We start from the raw sequence: 21,519 nt of genomic DNA, 5'->3' as shown, positions 1-21,519 counted from the left end.
TCTGGTTGACGTCAAAGAACCTGCCCTTCTGAATGAGGGTTGCGAGAGTAGGGTTGTGGATTGCAGAAGTTGAGGTCCTGGAGTTGGGCGCTGGAGGTATGGAGATCTAGACACAAGTAGAGACAGCTGGGTAAATAAGATGCAACTTGGTTTAAAAAAAAAAAAACACTTTCAGAAAGGAGCCTGTGCTGAGTACCACGCAGGGTAAACGGACAATCTTGCATAGAGCGGAAGACTGAGCTTTTATCTTGCAGAGTGTGTAGGTGGCTTGACTGCACATGAGTAGCAGGTGTGGTGGCTTGATTGGCAGACATGTGTGTGGATCGACGCCCAGCTCTTGATGAACACACACACAGGCTGGATCTCAGGTCTCTTATTTGATATTTCCTCGCTCCTTGCTCCGCGCTTGCACCTGAAGTAGTTCCGGACCCGCCATATAGAGGACCATCTCAAATTAATTTTTATAGTTTATGTAAAACATTTTGACTTATTAAATAATGAATTTGCAATCAGATTATCAGTAATTATAATAATGAATAAATCATATAAAGGCAGAGTGCCGGTAAGAAAGGCAGGTATGGCTCTATGCAGGCAGACCGTATAAACACAGACTGCAGCCTGTCCTTCATGTGCAGGTGTTTGTGAACAGGTAACAGGATACATAGAGAAAACACTGATACTTGTTAGAATGAATACAGTGCACGTGTGCAGACACTAACAGCTGTTAAAGCACACTGACAGCTGATCCAGTGGCCGTCATCACAAATGGAGGCTTCAGAGGAATGGACGTCTCATGTCTCCTAGTTTCCTCTCTCCTCGCTTGGTTTCCTCGCGTCTCTCCATGCATCTCTGGTGGGAGCGACTAAGTGAAAGACACCAGTGAGGGATGCATGGATGCAATTTAAGAGACTTGAGATGCAGCCACAGAGAAAGGGGGAAAGGAGACTAGAATCCTTACAGTACAATCCAAGGTGTTGAAACACTTGTGCACACTGGATCTTTGATGGATTACATATTAACATCCAATCGATAAAATATGCATTTATTATCCGAAAATTGAATGCACGAAAGATCTCATTCCAGATCTTCTCACGTATTAAGTGCATCTTTGGTATATTGTGGATGTAACTGGACCACAGCTAGATACCCGACAGATTAGTGAAATGTATTAATCATATCCTAAGAAAGACTATTGCTTACAAATATGTCATTGCTGCTATTGTTCATTAAAAATACAGAATTCATGTTTTTTCTTTACATACGTACGCCGTCTCCTGTCCAGTTTTCTTTACTCTCTGGACTTTTTATAGTTTTAAACAGATAAACAACAAGATAAAGTACACAACATGTCCTTGATAACATTGTAATGCAATTCTCGGCTCTTAACTGTCTGTCAGCCCGGGCTAATGGGAGGGCATAATGTATCAGCAGCCTGGCCTGTGTTACAGTGATGTGTGTGTGGACAGTGGAGAGGTGAAGACGGCCTCTCGGGAGACTCACATTACACTCTTCTGGCTGGTCCAACGCCTTGTGCCGAGTGTTGCCCTGACTCCCCTTCTTGTGATCTGTGTCTGTTAAAGTCAGCAGCATCTTTCTTCTCACGATTCACTGCGACCTTGTCTTATTATGCCCGGTTCTGGAAATGAGGCTCAACTATACAAGCTATTCACAATAATATTTTGATCATGAATGTCCTTTTATGTCTTTGATCTGTCTGTCTGCCCCCCTGCCTTTTCCAATCTCCTGTCACCCAGCCTTTCTTTCACAAAATGATGAGTAATGTCCCTGCTTCTATTCTCTGTCACCCTTTATCATCGGGGCTCCTGCTGGGCTTAGCAGGGAGCTGTGACATTACCAGCCTACAAAAATACTGTCTCACTCTGCCTCTTCCCCTCCCTCTCTCTTTATCTCTGTGAGAGGGGCCGATCACATCCTGTGTGACTCACCAGTTTGAACAGTGACGACATTTTCACATGTTGCTTTTCCCTAAGCTGGTTACAGACACTCGATTACTGTCAGAGACTCAACAAATGTTTGCTAGGACCATTTTCATCAAAGTGTAATTACATTAACTATAGAAAAACTGTCACCCCTTAAAGGTAACCAGTTTCTTGTAAAAACATATTAACATTCAGAGTTTTTCACAGGAATGCATCGCCCCTGTCCTGAAACCTTCAATCAAGTTAGCAGACACCCCAGCTAACAGCTAACCATTTGCTAAATGCTTGCAGTGCATGATTTGTAGACCATTTACTGTAAATAAAGGATCAGAATTATTGGCAAGCAATCTGTTTTTTGTTAGACAAACTGCTTCTACATTCTTCTACAGTATAAAAAAATAGTAAAATCTACAACACAGAATTGAAACCCTTTTTATTCCATCCTTCTCCTTGTCAGGTACATCATGTCCACAGAGCATCTATGTTCAACAGATCTGAGTCAACAATCTCACACACTTCCCTGACACGCTGTGTTCACTATTGAACAGTGTGTTCATCCACAGTTTAATATGCGTTGTAATATTTAACCATCTACTATAGCCACATACTGTTGCATGAATACCTTACAGTAAGCAATTAAGCATGAATCAGCCAAGTTATTTATCTACCAGGTGGTCAGACATGAGTCCTATCTGCAGGTTGCCTTCAGGATCAAACACAGTCACGTACAGTCTTCTGCTGATACGTGCCAACCTGCTCAGTCCAGGACAGGTGTCCTTGGTTAACTATTGACCAATAATTCCAAACCAGTTACTTTTATTCATTTAACTCGCTTTGATTAGTACAATAAAGGTAAAAATAAAATCCTTTATGTTGTATAACTGTGCATTTTGCAATATTCATAATGTGTATTTATGGTGCTTTTGCATGGGTTGCAAGTGGTTGAGTCTGTGTCATTTCTCTTCACCTGTGACAACTGATTTGCTTCTATCTGAAAATGCAGTGCAAACTGGATTAATGGCATTGATCCTCTAACCATCCATCGTGCTGCAGCAGACTCTGCCCTTTATGCACTCCGCAAGTTACACTCTCACTGCCAAAGTGTGTTGTCCTACCAGCTGGTGACCTGAGAAATACTTCCATGAACTTTCCTCTATTTCCAGAAAAAGCTGAGTAAACATGAGGCCACGGTAGCCATTCTCTTTCATCATGGTGTTGCAATTAGCTCCTGCCATGTCTGAAGCTGTGAGACATGAGACAGGCCTCATCTACAGGCCTTGAATACAGTCGTTTCTGAGTGGTAAAGGTAGTGAATGTACTTGCAAAAAGAGTTTAAAATCATGGATGTTGCACTTCCTGAAGTCTCCCTGCAGCTGAATCCACCTTTTACCTGATTCTGTGGAGTCACTCAGTTTGTCATTCAGGACTTCATCAAACAGGCACTCTGCATGATAAACAAAGAGGTTCAACGTCCCCGGTAGCCTGCTCTATTTTTGGAGTTTGACAGCTTGTCTTGGCAGAGCTTTGTGTGTAGAGTGGAGTGAACTTTGGAGGTTTAGAGATGGTTTACCCTGAGACTGTCGAGGTCAGTGGTGCTGCTCTACTAGCGTGATGCCTGCATGTTAGGCTGAACAGGATGCTTCCCAGTCGTTGGAACATACGACACGACATCTTTATGCTGTCTGGTTTTAACAGTGTTGTACAGTTAATAATTATTTTATGAAGTAATTGTAAAGATTCTGTTTAAAGTCATTTAGGCTTTCATAAGCCGGGCAAACTGCATCATTAGAGAGAGAGATTGTGTAAGCTCTGCAATGCCAGCTTCACAGCCTGAAATAGGAAATGAGAGTCGCCCAACTTCCTCGAATAATCAGGAAATGTTGAATGGAGGAAGGAAACATTGTGTCTGGTGTATCTCTTGCTGAATCTATAATAAGGTCTTTTGTTCTCGGCTTATCAGAAAATTGTCATCGGTCTGCTTCGCCTGTTTTTGGCTTCGCTCAAATCTTGAAGCTCGGTCTTATCCTGTGAACAATTTAGTCCTGGGCGTTTAAGATGATGACAACAACAGGCGCTGTGCTCTAGCTCACAAACAAAGCATATCTTAACAACAGATAGGCGCATAAATGTACGTACAAATATTATCAAAAAATGGGCCTCTTCCTCGATGCATATGCTCACATTAATGAATGCACACACATACATAAGCGTACACAGATGGCCGTATGTGCACATGACGCACTCACACACACACACCCATATAGAAACACACATCACCAACACAGCCCCAGCCTGCAGCTCTCCGTCCCTCTGACCTGTAGGGGTCGCTGTAGCTCCACAGCCGGAGCCAAGTTCAACAGCAGCACAATGAATTTCCTGATCAATGAGTCCCAGGAGCTTTTATTCTTATGCCTACAACTTTTTTGGAGTACACTGAAAATGTCTGCACTTATATCCAGATGTAAACAGTTTTCTTTGGATGGAATTTACTTGTAGAGATGTTAAACTTGTAAACAAAATTTCCCCCACAATCAAAGACCTGCCTGGTGCAGATTCGTACAAAATTGCAAAGCAGGATTGCAGGATTGAACAAAGTCCTCCAAACATTGTGCTAATGTTGTCTGTGTTCAGTTTTGTCTGTGGCTCAGATTAAGTCTAAATGACAAAGTCTGGTATGAAATATAGTCGATGATAGAAGATGTGTGTGCATGAGCTGCATGAATGAAGCATACAGTATTAACTTAATGAGCCTCTTTACAAATTGATTGACTTTACAGCCGCCCATTGACTGACAATGAGAGCTGCTGCAGATCAGCCAGTTTGCACTGAAGGGATCTCTCCCGGATCGATGGCCTGTTGGACAGCAGTGGATGAGGCTGCTTCAGTGGGTCCATGTAGGCTTCTCTACGCTTTCTGATCAATATTATTAGACTTCCCATGATGCCTCTCATGAAGCGTAAAGTACCACTCACCTGGAACTGATGCAACAGGTCAACATAAAAAGGACGCTGTGTATTTTCTTGCGTACACACAAAGGTTAAGTTGTCCCTGTGATGTAACTCGCATGTCATAATCATATCAGCATACTTGTGCATATGTTAGAAAGACATGTCGTTAGGACCAACGCCCCCATTTTCTCTCCCTGTGTCTGCTGCTATAAAACAATAAAATCCATCAAGATTTTTTAGGGATTTCTTTTATAAGTTTTTCTGATGTTTTGCTGTTTCTAAATTGATTTGTTGACCCAGAATAGCTTTAAAAAACATGTTTACTGTTGCAGTACACAGTAGAACCAGTGGTAGAGTAAAGTAGACCCACTGAGTGTGTGTGTTCAGGGAGCTGACCTTGAGCAGCTGTGTTTTTATAGGTGTGTGTGTGCGCACATGAAGCCACGTGCACGCGTCTCGTGCCTCGCAGTCCAAAGGCTTCTCTTGTCTGCTCTCCAGACTCGGCCACACCAGATGTTGAGGAAGGAAATTCAAGAGGCTCCTTAAAAGTATCCCCGTTGTGATCGAAAGCAGCTGTAGGTCTCCGGCGGCAGACGTCTCTTTGACTGGTGTTTGAATGGGGGGAGAGGAGAAGAGAGGAGGCTTGCTGGAGTGGAGTGCAGCTTAAATGGGCTGCATGGGGGTGGTACTGCCGGGAGATTCTGTACGGGGGAGTTAGCACGAGTGTTGGTCTCTGTATGAGTTTAGCATGAGCATTGGTAGGGGTAGTTTTAATCTGAATGTGCTCTGATCTTAAGTTTAAGTCTGCACACTACACAGAGAAGATCCGATTATTAGAGAAAATGCATCTAAAAGGATTGTAACTGCTTCGACACTTCACACGTCTTGGATGTTACTTAGGTTTCGCATTCCCTCGACTTGAAACAATGACACTAATGACACTGTAAACTTGTTGACAAGGTCTGAGCTTGTTTTAGCTGCCTCATTCTCTTCACAGTGCTGACAGGCCCCTATTACCGTGTCACACCAGATCACAGCGAAACTCCCGAACCTGCACGCTGTCAGTTTATTCTGGGAATATATCAGTCATTCCCGTTATACATCGTAAAAGCTTCTAATATCGTCTCTACCTGCTTTACAGACAGACTTTTCCTGTAAGGCAACGCATGCTCACGTAAGCAAATGTAGATGACAGTGTTGTGGATGTTTGAATGCGAAACAGACTAAAGGGGAGTGGGTGTTTATTTGCCAACAGCTGGCTCAGCAAGAAAGCCTCAGCCTGAGGTTCAACCCAAAACACCTGTGAACTTTACTTTTAAAACCCCGACCTTAAGCAACCAGACATGCTACTCAAAACACCCTTCAGATTCCTGCTCATTAGCACGGCCTATACAGCATGTTGGCGAAGGCTCGAGTAAGGCTCGAAATGTTGAAAACATATATATCGGCGGCTCTGTTAAAGTGTTTTTCTCGGGATGACGTCTGATACTTCGCACCATTAAGATTTAATAGTTTTCCATCTCAGCGGCTCACACTGGGCCTTTCTGTTTTTTGTCTCGACTCCTTTTTATTTTAACAGCCTCACGTGTCGTCTCAGTGAATGTTAAATCACACGCAGTGGCCCACTAACCCAGCTATCAGCCATCCCTGTGTGACCTGCTTCTTGCCGCTGTCTGTCCCGTGTGCTTCTGCGCATAAACAACACACACACATGAACTGACAGGCTTGAGGCACGTGAGGAGACTGATGATGCTCGGGCAGATTTAAGGCAAGAAAAAAAATGAAGATGAATGGCACAGAAATTTAGTTGCCAGTCACATTACTCAGCTTAAAGCAGCCTTAATTTCACTTTAAATTTTGAAGCTACCTTTGCCTTTGAGGAGAGGTGGCAGGATCGATAGTGAGGAGGACAGAAGTTGTTCGATAGGATGGCATTGCTTCAGTGAGAAACGAATGAATAGAGTGAGGGTGGAACGATTAATCTCATATTTCTCTTTCCTTTATTCTTTTGCTTTATCTTTTCCTAAACAAAGGCATAGGAGGAAACACCCAGGGTGCAGGCTGAGGCTGGAACCAGCTAGATCAGACCGGTAGCTGTTAGAGAGAAGGGGGAGGTGAAGGAGGACGAGGAGGAGGAGGAGGAGGGAGATGTGATGAAGGGTGGAGCAGGGGATTGAGTTGGGGGTATAGAAGAGAAAGATAGGATAAGGAAGTCTGGAGGAGGGGAGAGGTGGAGGTTAAGTGTTTCGGACACGAGGCTGGATGGATTGTCTGGCAGGCAGACAGCTAAGGCCCTGTTCCCTCAGTGATGTAATGCATCAGGCTGATGCTATTTTTAGCCACAATGGTTCACTCAGCTACCTTAGCGCCAGCACACAGGGCGATCGATCAGCAGCAGAACTCATTGGGAAGATGAGCGCTGCAGCGAGTAGCAGCAGAAAGCAGCTGCACCAAAATATAATGTTTCCTGTGTGCAGATTGTTTTTGCAGGATTTATCTCCGTTGTTCGGCCTTCTTATTTAACTGTAGTGCAGCTATTTGTTGTTTGATTTATTTTTCAGTTTTCTGGAGGCTTCCTCCTGATGAGGCTTTTATTCCAGTTTGCTGTCATTCATTTACTGTTGCTGAGCAATGGTTGGAAACAAGCATTGAGTTTTCTTCAGACCTGCCTATCATATCAAAGTGAGCTAAAATCTTCTTTAAAGATAAGTAGAATCACTCTCAAGGCAGCTGTGGATCTGAAACAAAAACAACAACAGTGAACGGGCAGTCCCCCGGGTGCGTCAGGGCCACAAAACAAAGAGGAGCTCTCTGATTGGGCGTTCAGGCTTAAAGTCTCAGGCCTGATGACAAGGCCACAAAAACACTCTGCAGAAGAAGAGCTGCTTTGTTTTCTACGTGTGATGTGTGCTCTCAAAGGCCTCCCCATGGCCTCTGTCTCCTCTTTTATAATGTCTCTCTCTCTCTTTCCTCTCTGACTTCTTCCTGGGTGTTGTAGCCAAAATCATGCGAGTGAGACAGCAGCTTGATATGCAATCTTTGCACAATGGGGCAATAAATTTGTGACATTCATGCATGATGTTTGGAGCTTTGGTGCTTCCTGTTTTACGGGAGCACGCAACCACACACACATTACACTGACACAACTTGTATTTAGCGTCCTGCAGCACCTCCCCGCCGCTGCCTTTAATAAGTCTGTAGCCTGAGGGTCTAGACCGGTCGACTCCTGGTCCCGACACAAAAGAGAAGGAGGCCCGCGGACAAAGGACAGAGCAGTAGATAGGGCTCTGATAAACTCCACATCCGCACCTGTCACCTCCCCACCCTGTGGCGGATCATCCTACTTCAGCGCTGACATGTACCTGTGTTATCTATTATATTCACAGTGGGCTGAACAATGGCCGCAGCTGTAACCATGACCCCCATACCTACTTAGCTAATCTCAGCTAATAGCTCCCCACAAAGGCTGGGTCCATCAATCCCAGCCATGTAACATACATTCCTGCTGCCTTTACATCTCTTTGAAATCCACAGCATACGACCTTAACCCACATTTATCTCAATGGATTCAATCATAGCAGTCTCTTTAACGTGACTCCTCTGTAAGGCTTAAGCAGGAACTACGCCATCACAGAGCAAATGGATGTAGTTTGGGTTTGTTTTGTTCGAGAGCGGCCCTCCATCCTTTGCCTAATTGTTGCCTTCACAGATAATCAGTTCATGGAGTTTGCATGTCAGCTCTGATAATGTGTTGACAGCTGCCCGAGGGATCGGTCTGCTCTGTCATAAAACCCGATCAACCGCCCTTCGCCTCCATCCGACCTCCCCCTGTACTCTAATGTTGGTGCTGTGTGTTTCGCTACAGTTCCCAGCCCTAGCGTTAGAAGCCGTTTGTTTGTCCTGAGTGTAATTAGCTCTTGGGAGGGTGGATGACTCCCTTATCTCTGTCACACCCTGTTTTGCTCACTAGTTTCAGAATAGAGATTGTTCTCTCTGGTGGAGTTTCAGTTCATGTCTGGCTCAGATTACAGGAAGTTTGAGATGACTTCCTCCTCGAAAAATCTGGTCAGGGTCTTATTTGGTACTCTACTTCTACTTCTGCGGCAGAAATAAAAGCTAATGTTGAGTTGCATCTTTTATCAAACCTTTATTTTAGCCTCATGTCTAGTAAAGCTAGATTAACATGAGCATTTAAATTTGATACACACAATGTAAACTAATAAACGCTGCAGAGGCCGAGTCAGTCAGTGTGTTTCGAGACAGATAAAACCTTCACTACACACTGCCTCAGTGTATCTATTGACATAAAACCCGATGGCTCCTCTGATTTACCTACACAGCACAGCGTGTGTGTCCGCCTGTCTACCTGCCTCTCCTTTAATGTCACATTAAAGAAAATCTGCCATAAAGAAAGTGGTTAAGTTTTAAAATAGTAAGATGCCCTGCCCTATTGAACCCATTTGACATGTGGTGTGATATATTAGCCTGACCCGAGTGAGCAGCAACAATAGAGTATTATGTAATAGGCACTTTTAGCGCCTTTTGAAAAGGGCAGATGGCAATCATACCAACTCTAATCAAATAAAATCTTCATAAACACGCTTTGTTATCTGCTGACTCAAGAGAGGTTCACCGTACCTGTTTACCTGGTTTCCATCTCTGACCTGAGCCAAATAGCTCCCAGCCCAGCTCCATGGAGGCCGCAAACACACAGACACATGCACATCTGTGAGGCTGCCACCTATTAAAGAGTCTGTTCACACCACTGAACTTACACACTCTCTTTTAAGCCCTTTGCCCTCCTTTCCCTACAAGGCTATTTCTCACTACTTGTTATGTCATCGTTTGAACGCAGGTCAGTAGTTTCAGTGTTTCAATAGATATCCCTGAAGCTATTGAGGTTTGTCACATAAGGCTAGAGTAAATGTGGGTGGGTTTCTCAGAGCTGTTTCACATGAAGACTGTAATGTAATTTGAAGCAACCCACATATTTATTAGCAGGGATGCAATAAGCCAAAGTGATCAGCAGTGATTTGATAATATCCCCTTACTCACCCACTCATAATTTATCCGTCTACAATCTGATGTGTCACGAAAAAAAAAACCTAAAGTGCACTGCCCCCCCCTTTGTGCTCGCTTTGCTCTACGCTTGATGTCACAAAATTAGAGCCTTCTGTTTTAAACAAACATGCGTGCATGTGCTGCATGTTTGCTTATGATTATGTGTCTGCAGTTTACTTTAGCATTTCTCCCTAGGTGGTTTCCCCATTGTTTTGCTTTTGAGAAGATGGCTGGTGTGTCACACTGTGGCTTTGGCCGAATGAGGTCAACCCTCTGCCAAAAACACACAAACCCGCTGAATAATCTTTGTTCCCATAAGCTACCTGAACAGATTCCCCACTCAGGCACGATTCCAGGCAGTCTCGGCACGAGTTTGCTTCCTGTCCCATCGTTCCCGCTCACACCCTGCAGGGCGGGGAGCACGGATGGGAAACTGACTCATGATTTTATTTTTTTAAATGCCCTGACTTTTCCCCTTGCTCAACAGGAGGATGGAGACATGGTTAGTAAGAGCTGGAAAATCCAGGAATGATCATTTTAGGGTTTCGAGAAAAAGAAAATACACTTCAGGAGAAAGCCTGTAGAGTCGCCCAAAGGGCATGACGCTTAAAGGAGCAATTCGTAATGGAAAAAGCCACTGTCAGTCAAAGCTGGTTTTCTCTGTAATCGATAGAAGCAATAATATTTGAAATTGGCGCCATAGCTGTGGAGAAAGTTGTAAGAACAGCTTATGGTTTCGCCCATTCTACATTCCAACAAAGGAACGGCCCGGCGAGAGACGCTGGAGTGAAATACTACCGTTTCCCAGGACATTGACCGCTGCCGGCAATGGATCAGAGCGGTACAGAATCTGAAATGCGATGAGAATATACCGGTGGATCGTCTAAAAAATCTTCAGGTCTGCAGTCTACATTTATAACCTGACGATTTTGAACGAGACATGACATTGGAGGCGGGCGTCCTAGATTGAGGAAGTATAGTTTAGCGAGCTCCCTGGCCTCTGCCAGATGATGGTTTTTACATAGTCTCGCGGAGGTTTTCCAGGGCCCATTGGAGAAGCGGACAGCGTCCTCCAGAGGCACAGAGCGAAATTGCATTTTAGCTCCCCATAATAGCATGATAGGACTGAGGTTGAAAATCGGTGAACTGGCCCTTTAATTTTGTTCTTTATGAGGAGCAGCCTCAACACGATACAACTCGAACATATATAAGCTGCGTGTGTGTAAAACAGGTCATGTCCCAGCTCATCATGCCTATTTACCTGGTTACTATGGCGACTGTCTTTCTAAGCAAATTAGCTGAAACCGTAGGGTGGTACCAACAGTATGCATTAGCTTGTTTTGGAGATATTAAGAGCTCTTCTGGTCTGTGCTTGACTTTGTTACGTCAGATCAAACTGTTGACTGTTGAGCTTACAGAATATAATTACCGCAGGTGTGGGATAAAGACACGCAGAGCCTTTCTAGCTGAACGTGTCTGCTACTGTAAGAGTATAATGAATATAATGACACCAAGTTATCAGTCTCCCCACATCCCACAGCTCCGACTCTCTTCCATTCACCCCTCTTTCTGCTCCACGGCCCTGGCAGAGGGCCGACAGACTGCAGGTTACGTAACAATCGCCCGACTGCATTGGCACCACACTCAGTCAGTGCCAGAGGTTAATGAAGCTCTGCGATGGACAGCAGAGCGGCAGTATTTTCTGCTGCCCTCATGGGTTTTCCACACTGTCCTGCCTCCAATGTTACAAATTGAATTTTGGCCCTGATGCGTTCCCGCCTACAGAACTCTCTCTATTTCTTCTCTCTCTCTCTCTCTCTCTCTCTCTTTTGCACGCACACACACTTAGCACAAGATGTTTTCTGCAGCGATTCTGCACTGCCCTTTATATTGTTATTTGGAGAAGTGTTACACCCACACGTTTGTACAAATCTTTGTGCGGGTGGGATGATACGAAAGGAACATATTTGTCAGTGTTGTTTATGTTGTTGATGCTTTTATTTTCTGCTCCTGCCTGCATAGCTTGCTGCATGGTGATGTAACAGGTCTGCAGGATAGGATGTCTCTCTATGGGAGGGGGGGGGGGGGCGTTATCTGAATCCCACTGTCTCCTTTAAAAACTGCAAGGACCACTGCTCCTGTGTGTGTGTGTGTGCGAGTGTGCCAGGGAGTCATGCAATATGTCACCTGCTGCTGCTTCCTAGGCTGAAGGATGAAAGGCTCATTAACACATAATGGATTCTAAATGTGTCTTTTTCTGTCTTTCTCTACAGATCTGCTTCCTGGTGTCAGCTTTCAGAGGCCGAATGTTTTCAGAGGACAGCTGTGCTGCTTTGGCGCTCTTCTCTCACTACTTCCACCTCAGTCAGTTCTTTTGGATGCTCATACAGGTAACAAAAGTTGACACACTTGATTCTACTTTAACCGACAGATTTGGACATCAATGTAATTGTATACCCTTTCCTCAACAGCTGAGATTTAGGATGTTTGGCCATGCCTCATCACCATGTAAATTAGGTCTGTCCAGTCTGAAAGCCTTAACAATGGTGTCTATTCATAAGGCCTGCAAGCAGACAATGGGTCCTAGTTTTGAGTCGTAACTCAAGAGGGTTAATAAAAGAGTCTGTTGGTCAAAGTTATACAGATAGACAGTCCTTATATGCACTTACGGTTGTGATATTAACTTTAGTTCTTCAGTGCAGGGTCTTGCCCCTAATCTGGACATCACCTTTAATCACATCAGACATGATTATTTCTTATTGAAAGGCACCTCTCAGTAAAGTCTCCTTATCCTGCTCATTTTCCTCATGGCTTGGCATGAACAGGGGCCCCTTTCTTTTTTGCTCCTTATGTGAAGCATGTGTTTTTTACGTAATAACTAGTGAAACCTCCACGTGGGCTCAGGCAGGTTTTGATTAGCGGGTGAGATGAAGGTACCAGAAAGCTGCATGACATGATCTTTGACCCTAGACTGGTACCACTTAGCGGCACCACGCCCCAGCAGCTCCTGGCCCCCTTCGTCTTGACCATCTGACCTGTATTTTCTTTTTCTCATTTTTTTCGTGACATAACTGCAAAGAACAAAGCCAGGCAGGAAAAGTCCCAAGTTGCAGCTTAACATGCACACATGATGAGGGTATTAAGGCTTGATTTAAACTGGCGGGGTCTGACTGACATGAAAAATGTGCTGCAGATCACTTTATAACTGCTTTAACATAGTAATACCTCACTTATTTTATCTTATATTCATACAGTTGTATAAAACAACCAATTTCTGTCACACATGAAGCCAAAAAAAGCCGCCAGCTTAAGCCAATTATAATCCTTCAGAGTGACTAAATGACGTGTGACCTGCTGTTTAACCACAGGAATGTAGTAAATATGGGTCGCAGAACTACACTCACCCCCGAAAAGACACCATTTACCTCAGTACATTAATTAATTCAAACCTTTATTTAAGCCTCGAATATCATTGAGGTTTCCCTCATTTGCAATGATGTCGAGATACAGAAAATGACACAATTAAAATAACCAAAAACTCAGTTCTCAGTAAAAACTATAGCAAGCTGAGGTGAAGTGGTTTGAGATCATTGCCTTCATTTGCCTGAGAGAAATTAAAGTGTCGATCTCGAGAGTGTGTTCTAAATAATTCAAAAAGTTTTGAGCACAAAAGCTAAAGGCTGATTTTCCAAGTTGAGAGTGAACGCGAGGGACTTGAAGCATAAGACAGTCAGAAGAGTGAGTTTTGTAGGTTCCAGTGGTCCAGTTCAACATGGATGATATGTAGGGCGGTGAATGTCCAATAAGGTAATTTATTGATAAAAAGTGTTTATAACGCCTCTGTGGTAGAGAGGACCAACCAACTTTGTTATACAGTTTACATTGATGAGTGTTGTAGGGATCTCTGGTTACGAATCTAAGAGCAGAGTGATAAACTGACCCTGGAGATTTGAGAGTGGAAGCAGCAGCATGTCTGTAGATTATATCACCATAATCAAAACTGACAAAAAGACTGATTCAATTATAACTTCTCTACAGTTAAAAGGGACGTTAGATCTATTTCTGTGCAGAAACCCAAGTTTTTGTCCCATTTTATATACTGGGGCTCTTTCAATGTTGCTACTTCTCACTGTGGATAGGTTTAGACTGTTACATTATTATCTCTTGATTTGTAGTTGTAGCTTCTCAATAGAGTGTTGTACAGAGTCAGCAGAACAATATTAAATAGTGTCATCAGTATAAAGATGGATATTATGGTCAGTTGTAAAACAAACAATGTTATTAATATAGATTGTGAATAAGACAGGACCCAGAACTGATCCTTGTGGAACACCTTTTGTTAATGGTAAAAGCCCTGATTGGATATTTCCAGCCTTGACGCGCTGAAATCTGTCTGGAAGTTAATTCTGGAACCATTTGCATGCAGCAGAGTCAAACCTCCTCCTTAATCATCCTCTTTCAAATCCCGCCCCAAAGTGAAGCAAATCCATTTCCTTAATCACAATAATTCCACATTCATTTGTAATTGAAATATATCCCGGATCAACTTTATTATACATTATTGTTTTGCTAATTTATATTCATTAAGAAATGCAAACCAGTTTACATTGAAATGCTGGTGGCTGACTGTGTTTTGAAAACTGTAATTAAAGCTTAGACCAGAGTCGTATTTCACGTCTCGGGTTGTGAAATGCCATCCATTGCGGTTATAACTCAAAATCTCTTAAAACTCTTGGTCTGTGTCCAACCATGAATCAGATAACAAGACAAGACATGTGTACAAGTCATTTAGCCTGGGTTAAAAGAGGTCCATCATAAAAAACATGAGCCACACATCCTGAGGAGACCTGTCCCCAAATGACTCCTCTCCCCCCTTTCTCTCCTCGTGTCCTCCCCCTCTTGCGTAACTGACCGTCGCTTTGTTTCCATCGCTCTTCGTGTTTTACAACGTGTGACGTTTGTAAGCGAACATAATCATTGTTTATGAACTGGATATAATCTCTGCTGGAACATTATTATTGATGGAGTATTAAAAGATTAGCCCTTTGTGTAAGCTAATAGAGTTAGCACAATAGGGTTACACTGGAACCAAGCAGTGCTAAAAGTATTTCACAGCAGAATATTTACTAGATGATCTGTTTGATATCTTAAGGCATTAAGGCTCTGTCCAAATGCTTTCATGTGGCTTACAAAGTGTTAGACTCTGGCAGCTAAATTAAATGTATTTTGACTTCAAGGCGCATTCAGACACACATGGTAGTAGTTAAAGTGGCAGGAGAGCTGATATGATCTAAACACAAACTATAATTCACCCCAGAAGGAGTTCAAAGAGGAGGGAAAAAGTTGCAGGGAGAAATAAATCCCCTACAGATTTCTTGTTTTTTATTCAAACACTTGCTGACAGAGATATACCTTTTCTTAAATTGCCCTTGTTCTTCGACACCCCTGCCAAAACAAGCCGTTTCTCATTTCTTTATCGTCAGCAACAATAGTAGCTGACAACAGATATAAAGCTGCCACTCTGGCTTTCATTGATGTGTGGCACTGATACCCGTCCGTCCTCACCGATGTCTCCTTATCGACCCCAGTAATGTCTCACCGCTCATTTTTCCCTCCTATCAGGTAGCTGCTTTCAGCTAAGTGGCCGATATGAGTGGGCGCCAGCAACCCATCTCAGACCATGAAGAAAACTCCAAATCAATAACTGCAGTGTGTGTGTGTGGGTGTGTCTGTTTGTGAGTATGTGCACGTCCAGGGGAATATGCGCTGACATAATGCCAGAAAACAGCCAATAATTTGATCACTATCCAGACCTGTTTTTTTTTTCATCACTGCAGAGGCTCGCAGAGGCAACCTCAGCCCTCTGAGGAACAGCATAATGTTACATAACAATACTCCGCAGCTCCTTCAGCAAGGAAAGACCTGCCAGATCCTCAGCACAGGACTGCAGCGTGTTTGTACCCTGTTTCAGTGTGCTTGTTCACCAGAAAAACAGTCAGCTTGGGTGCTAGTTTCACAGATTTGTAGTTGTTGTCAAATTACTTACAAACACTTTGAGTGTGATAGTGGATGGATAGATGGCAATCAATGACCATCAGCTGCAACCAGACAAACCGGTGTTGAGTTACCAACAGCCTTAAAGGTTCAGTCACACTTCAGTCACTCAATGGCATCCAACGATTCAGACATTTTCACTTATATTTACAAAGATTTCTGCCCCCTCACTGGATTTTAATATTCAGCAAAAGCCTTTATGCAAAAGAAAGTAGTCCCAAGCGGACGAAGTGGGCCTTTCTGTGTGGAGTTTGCATGTTCTCCCTGTGAATGCGTGGCTTCCCTTTGCGTACTTCGGCTTCCTCCCACAGTCCAAAGAAATGCTCATTAGGTTAATTGGTGACTCTAAAATTGCCCATAGGTGTGAGTGTGAGCGTGAAAGGTTGTCTGTCTCTATGTGTCAGCCCTGTCATTGACAGGCGATCGGTCCAAGGTGTACTCTGCCTCTCGCCCAATGGCAGCTGGGATAGGCTCCTGGGTCCTCGCGACCCAGAACAGGATAAGTGGTACAGATAATGGATGGATGGACATTGCTGTTGAATTTATCTAATGTTCTTTTTTTAATACTGAGGCCATTTATTCCCTCCTATTGTATTTGGCTGGAACCAGAAATCACAAATAAACAAAACAAACATTTTGTCATGCCAATAGCTCTAAGAAGAGAAATGTTTTTATCATTTGGTTGAACCAACTTCTTAAACAGTTCATATAAAGAAAAGAAAACTGCAGAAGCAATCACCAAGCCAAATATTCAGCAAGCGTATTGATCTGTTTATTGCCTGTTATTCATCCTGGTGGCAGCACATTGCTTACTTCTCAGGCTGCAGAATCAACAGTCACTGAGGGATGCAAACACTGCAGAGGCAACAGCTCAGCACAAAGTTACCCATAATCCATTTACTGACTGCACATCAATGGCTCCAGCCTGCTCACATCCAAGGGAAGGCAGATCTTGAATCTGATCAACAATGTGCTATTGTCTCAGTGCAGTGTGCGGCCTAGTTGTTACACAACATGCAGTATGTGTGTCTGTGTGTTCATGCTGGTGTTGTGTGTTTGTGTAGTGATGTCTGTTGTGTCATATTATACAATATGGTTATGGGGAGACAGAGGTCAGGGTCCCTTAACCTCCTGTCAGTTGCATCACAATGTCCTGCTTATGTGCGCACAGACAGATGGACAGATACAAACATCACAAACAGAAAAAGAAAGTGCGATTGCTTTGCCGATAAAGCCTGAATAGTTTTTTCCTTACTAGATTAAATCATTAAATCATGTTTTTAAGTGAAGATTTTGTCTTGAGTGAACCTTTGCCCTTTGCTCTTCAGAATTGCAGGTTTAAGACTTTCTGAAAGATACTTTATCGTGTGCTCGCGCCTCCACAGAGGGATAAGACGGTGTGTCTGTGTTGCAACCAACAGGTGTTCAGAAAAGCTGCTTATGTAACAATGCAAGGCTCAGTTTATCAGACGTATGAGACAATCAAAGCTGGCTAGATTACAAAGCAAACAGTGCAGATGTGATAAAAGTGAAGTTGTCCTCTTAATGCAAAAAGATGAAGAAATCTTCCAAACTTGCTTTTCCTTGCGCTATCATGAGGCTTCTTTAGGTTTAGGAGAAATATTGGGCTTCATAAAGGTGTTGCTGGTGTTGGCACGCATCTTGTTTTCAGTTCACAAGCTGTTTTCTCAAACTGTGTCCGCAGGCGGTGAACTTCTGGCAAGTGCTGGTGATGAATGACGAGCACACGGAGCGTCGATACCTGCTCTACTTCCTGTTGGGATGGGGACTTCCTGCACTTGTCATCGTCGTCCTAGTCATCGCCTTGCTCGGCGGCTTCGGATGGACCATACACGCCGTTTACGGGCTGGTGCAAGGAGATGTGTGAGTGCAAAACACACACAGGGATACAAACACAAGCTGCCTTTAGAGCTGATGGAAGGGAGGAGGAGTAAACACTAACGTAATCTGTTTTCTTAAGAGGACTCATGAGTGTGTTTTTCAAACCAGGTCTGAGTCAGTCCTGGTGACTTCAGTTTCTCTTCTTAGGCTTAGGTAAATTCCACCTCAGACTAGAGGAGAGCAAAACAGAAATCACCTGAGGCTGTGACATCATGTGAGGAGGTAGCTCGCCCAATCAAATGAATGAATAAAAGCATCTCTCCACCTAGTAACCTTAGAGGGGGAGGAAGAGGAAGGGAGACACCTTAAATACTAATATAATATAATGTATGGCTTTGTATATGTCTAAGTGAGTGTTTGTGAGAGAGTGCTAAAAATAACTTTTGGCCATGTATGTGTAGAGCACCTGAATCATTGAGCGCAACAGATGAGGTCACCTTGTACAAACGTGCACAATGATCTCCAGTCAGGTGTGTCTATGTTTAAACCTCTGCCTATACTATGTGTGTTTCAATGCGTGTGTGCGTGACAAAGTCAAACACTGATGAAGTTCGGACCCTTTAAATCACGGTTAAAATTAGCGAGCGGTCTAAGGTGTGTCTGTTATCCTTGGCATTGAACTTGTGTGAGTGTTTCCTGTGGGAGGGTGCGTGTGAGACAGGGAGCGTATACAGGAGAGATTGAAGCATACAGAGTAGTATTCAGTTTCCCTGGAAGCGTTCCTTCCTCTTTGAGGGAACGAGGCATGCCTTTGAATTTCTTCTTCCGTCTCTCTCCTTATGAGTGTAAACAGATCGCCGTGTTGTTTTCAACCCCCTCAAGCTGTCTCAGTTTCACTCTGCCTGCGTGCAAACAGGTGTCAAGCTCATACCTTGAGTCAAGGAGCATTTTTGTGACATACATTTTAATAACTGCAGGAGATTTAAAGTAAACCATCACTGTGCCGATAACATGTCTTCCATTTATGTTTAGTACTTTAACAAGGTGCATGAATCACTGCGTCTGGCTAAAGCTGCTGGTCAGTCCTCAGCTCTATCGCTGCTACATCTGTCAGCTGCCTTTGACACAGTGAGCTTGGTATCTCAGGATCTGCCCTCCACTGGTTCATGTCCTACCTCTCAGGAAGATCTTTTAGAGTATCTTGGAAGGGAGAAGTGTCCAAACCCCACAGCTTGTCTACAGGGGTGCCTCTAGGGTCAGTCCTCGGTCCCCTTCTCTTCTCAACACCACCTCACTTGGTGCAATCATTCGCTCCCATGGTTTCTTATACCATTGCCATGCGGACGATACCCAGCTCTTCCTGTCATTCCCTCCAGACAGCACTACAGTCTTGGCACAGATCTCGTCATGCCTTGCCGATATCTCCAAATGGATGAAAGAACGCCACTTTCAGCTCAACCTATCCGAGACTGAGCTCCTTGTCATCCCAGCCAGCCCCTCTGAGCAACCACAGATCAATATCCAGCTTGGACAAACTCATAACCACTAAGTCTCATAATTGACAACCAGCTAACCTTTAAAGTTCATGTGGCCTTGATTGCTCGGTCATGTCAATTTGCCCTGTACAACATCAGGAAGATCAGACCCTACCTGTCAGAAGCTAAAGACCCAGCTCTTTCATGAACACCTCTGCACTTAATGATATTGATGCCATTGATTACGATAATGAGCCCCACTAATATATCAGTCAGCCAATATTATGGGGCTGATAGGGACCCAGAGATAGGAGGAAAATACGTTCATAATTGAAGTGGAAAAAAAGTATAAACAGAGGCATGAAATAGATCGTTTGCTATTTTAATTGATTTATTTTAGATTTTCTTAAGGATTAAATCTCATAACCATGATTTGTATTTAGATTTAAAAGAAATGCAATTTAAATACGGCAATGGTATTATTCCTGTTTGAGATGAACATGAAAAAGCTGTTGACAGACTGATTTATGGTTAGTGTAGTTTTTTTTTATATCCAGGCTATAAAGGAGCTCATGTAATTTCCTGTGGAGGCGGACAGTTAAACCTGACATCTGTCTATTCCATGCAGGATGTTTTATAGTCACACCTGTGGAAATGTAAATTTACAACTTCCATATCCTGCCCTCACATTATGTAAGTCAAAGGCTAACACAGAGTCGTGTATATATCCTGAGGAGAGACTTAATATGTATCATTTACTTTACATAAGGTGTTCTTTAAACAAGGCCATGTGGATCAGTGACCTGTTTCCTCACACTGCTGTATCTATAAAAGATAAAGTCCTCGAAGCATTTCTATCAACTTCTGCCCTAAACGGCATCGCTCACTTTATTTATTCTCTCCCAAATCAAGTTTTTATGAAACAGGCCCTTCATTCACTACGTTTCACTCTCTTGTGAGACTTTCAGTACAGTAGGATCTCATCCTCTCACAAGGCCACAGCAGTACAAATATCCATATTCCAGCGTGTTTACACTCTCAGAGCCGGGCTGTTTTGCTGGGACAGAGTGATGCAATGCTTTATTTGGCATACCTCACCTTATATTATGGCTAGCATAGCTCCAGCTATTTCCATGCGATTACTCAAGCCCGTGGCGAGCTCCTATCTGTGCTGCATGCTCCCACCAGACCAGGGGCCGAGCTTGTTTTGTGAAAAGGATAAAGTCACATGTTGATTGTTGTTTGGCGGTTTCAGTTTATGTGAGGATGCTGATTTTCCCAGAGAAAAGTATTTTGCTTAGTTCTCTGTAATAAAGAATAAACATGTCTGATTGGACTGAAGCTGGGAAAGGACTCATGGGATTTCCAAGGAGAGATACACAGTGATAAATAACTGAGTCATAGTGTGTCACAGTCATAGACAAATTGTAGAAAAACAAATAACTTGGTTTTGAACAACAAACAAAAAGCTTTAATAAGGAATCCATCCCTTATCTGGGCTGGCATTTTCTCATGTCTAGTTAGTCTGAAATTCAGAGACATTTAAAATTCCATATCCATATTCATCTTCCTGTCAGAGCAGGAGACGAATGTTGTTTGGTCTTAGATGTTATAGCGCCGTAGCTGCTCGGTGACCCGATTGTTCAGAAGGTTTAAGAACAAACCTACTTTGCTGCTGTTAAGCAAGAATTCAGCGAGTCTCGGGCAGGTTCAGAGGTCGCACCAGCCAGATCCTGTTTGTGAAACTTAAGGAAACAAAGTCTTAACTTAGTGAACGCAGAGCTTTATAAGCATGTAATATGTTTTTGTTTTGTAGAGCTAATTCTTGAGCTGGACGACTCGTAACTTAAAGCCTTTAAGCATGACTCCACCCTCCCCCCTCACTTTATATTTTCACGTTCTGCTTCTTTTTACATAGACTGAAAAAAATCACTCACATTTCTGTCTGTCCCTCCTCTAGGTGCTTCATCCCCAACATCTATGCAGCTCTGTGCACGGCAGTGCTGGTGCCTCTCATCTGTCTGGTTGCAGTGCTGGTCGTGTTCATCCACGCCTACCAGGTCACTCAGCAGTGGAAGGCCTACGACGACATTTACCGAGGACGAACCAACAGCGCAGGTACACAAGTAACCCCTGAATACATGAACGTGCACAGACACATGCAGTGATACATGAGCTTAGATTTAGAGTGTGCAGTCT

General features: G+C 43.4%; 1 protein-coding gene across 1 annotated transcript in view; it reads left to right on the top strand.

Moving 5' to 3' along the window:
- Positions 1-21,519, top strand: part of adgrv1 (adhesion G protein-coupled receptor V1) — a 99,913-nt gene that overhangs the window by 54,844 nt on the left and 23,550 nt on the right. The window contains exons 88-90 of the mRNA XM_069683260.1: positions 12,223-12,339; positions 17,709-17,887; positions 21,281-21,438. Coding sequence (XP_069539361.1) covers positions 12,223-12,339; positions 17,709-17,887; positions 21,281-21,438 — 454 coding nt within the window. The remainder of the gene's footprint in view (positions 1-12,222; positions 12,340-17,708; positions 17,888-21,280; positions 21,439-21,519) is intronic.

This window comes from Semicossyphus pulcher, unplaced genomic scaffold, assembly GCF_022749685.1.
Source record: "Semicossyphus pulcher isolate SPU_LCO1_2020_fin unplaced genomic scaffold, fSemPul1.0.p SCAF_6, whole genome shotgun sequence".
Taxonomy (NCBI): Eukaryota; Metazoa; Chordata; class Actinopteri; order Labriformes; family Labridae; genus Semicossyphus; species Semicossyphus pulcher.
This window is presented reverse-complemented; position numbering and strand designations above follow the sequence as displayed.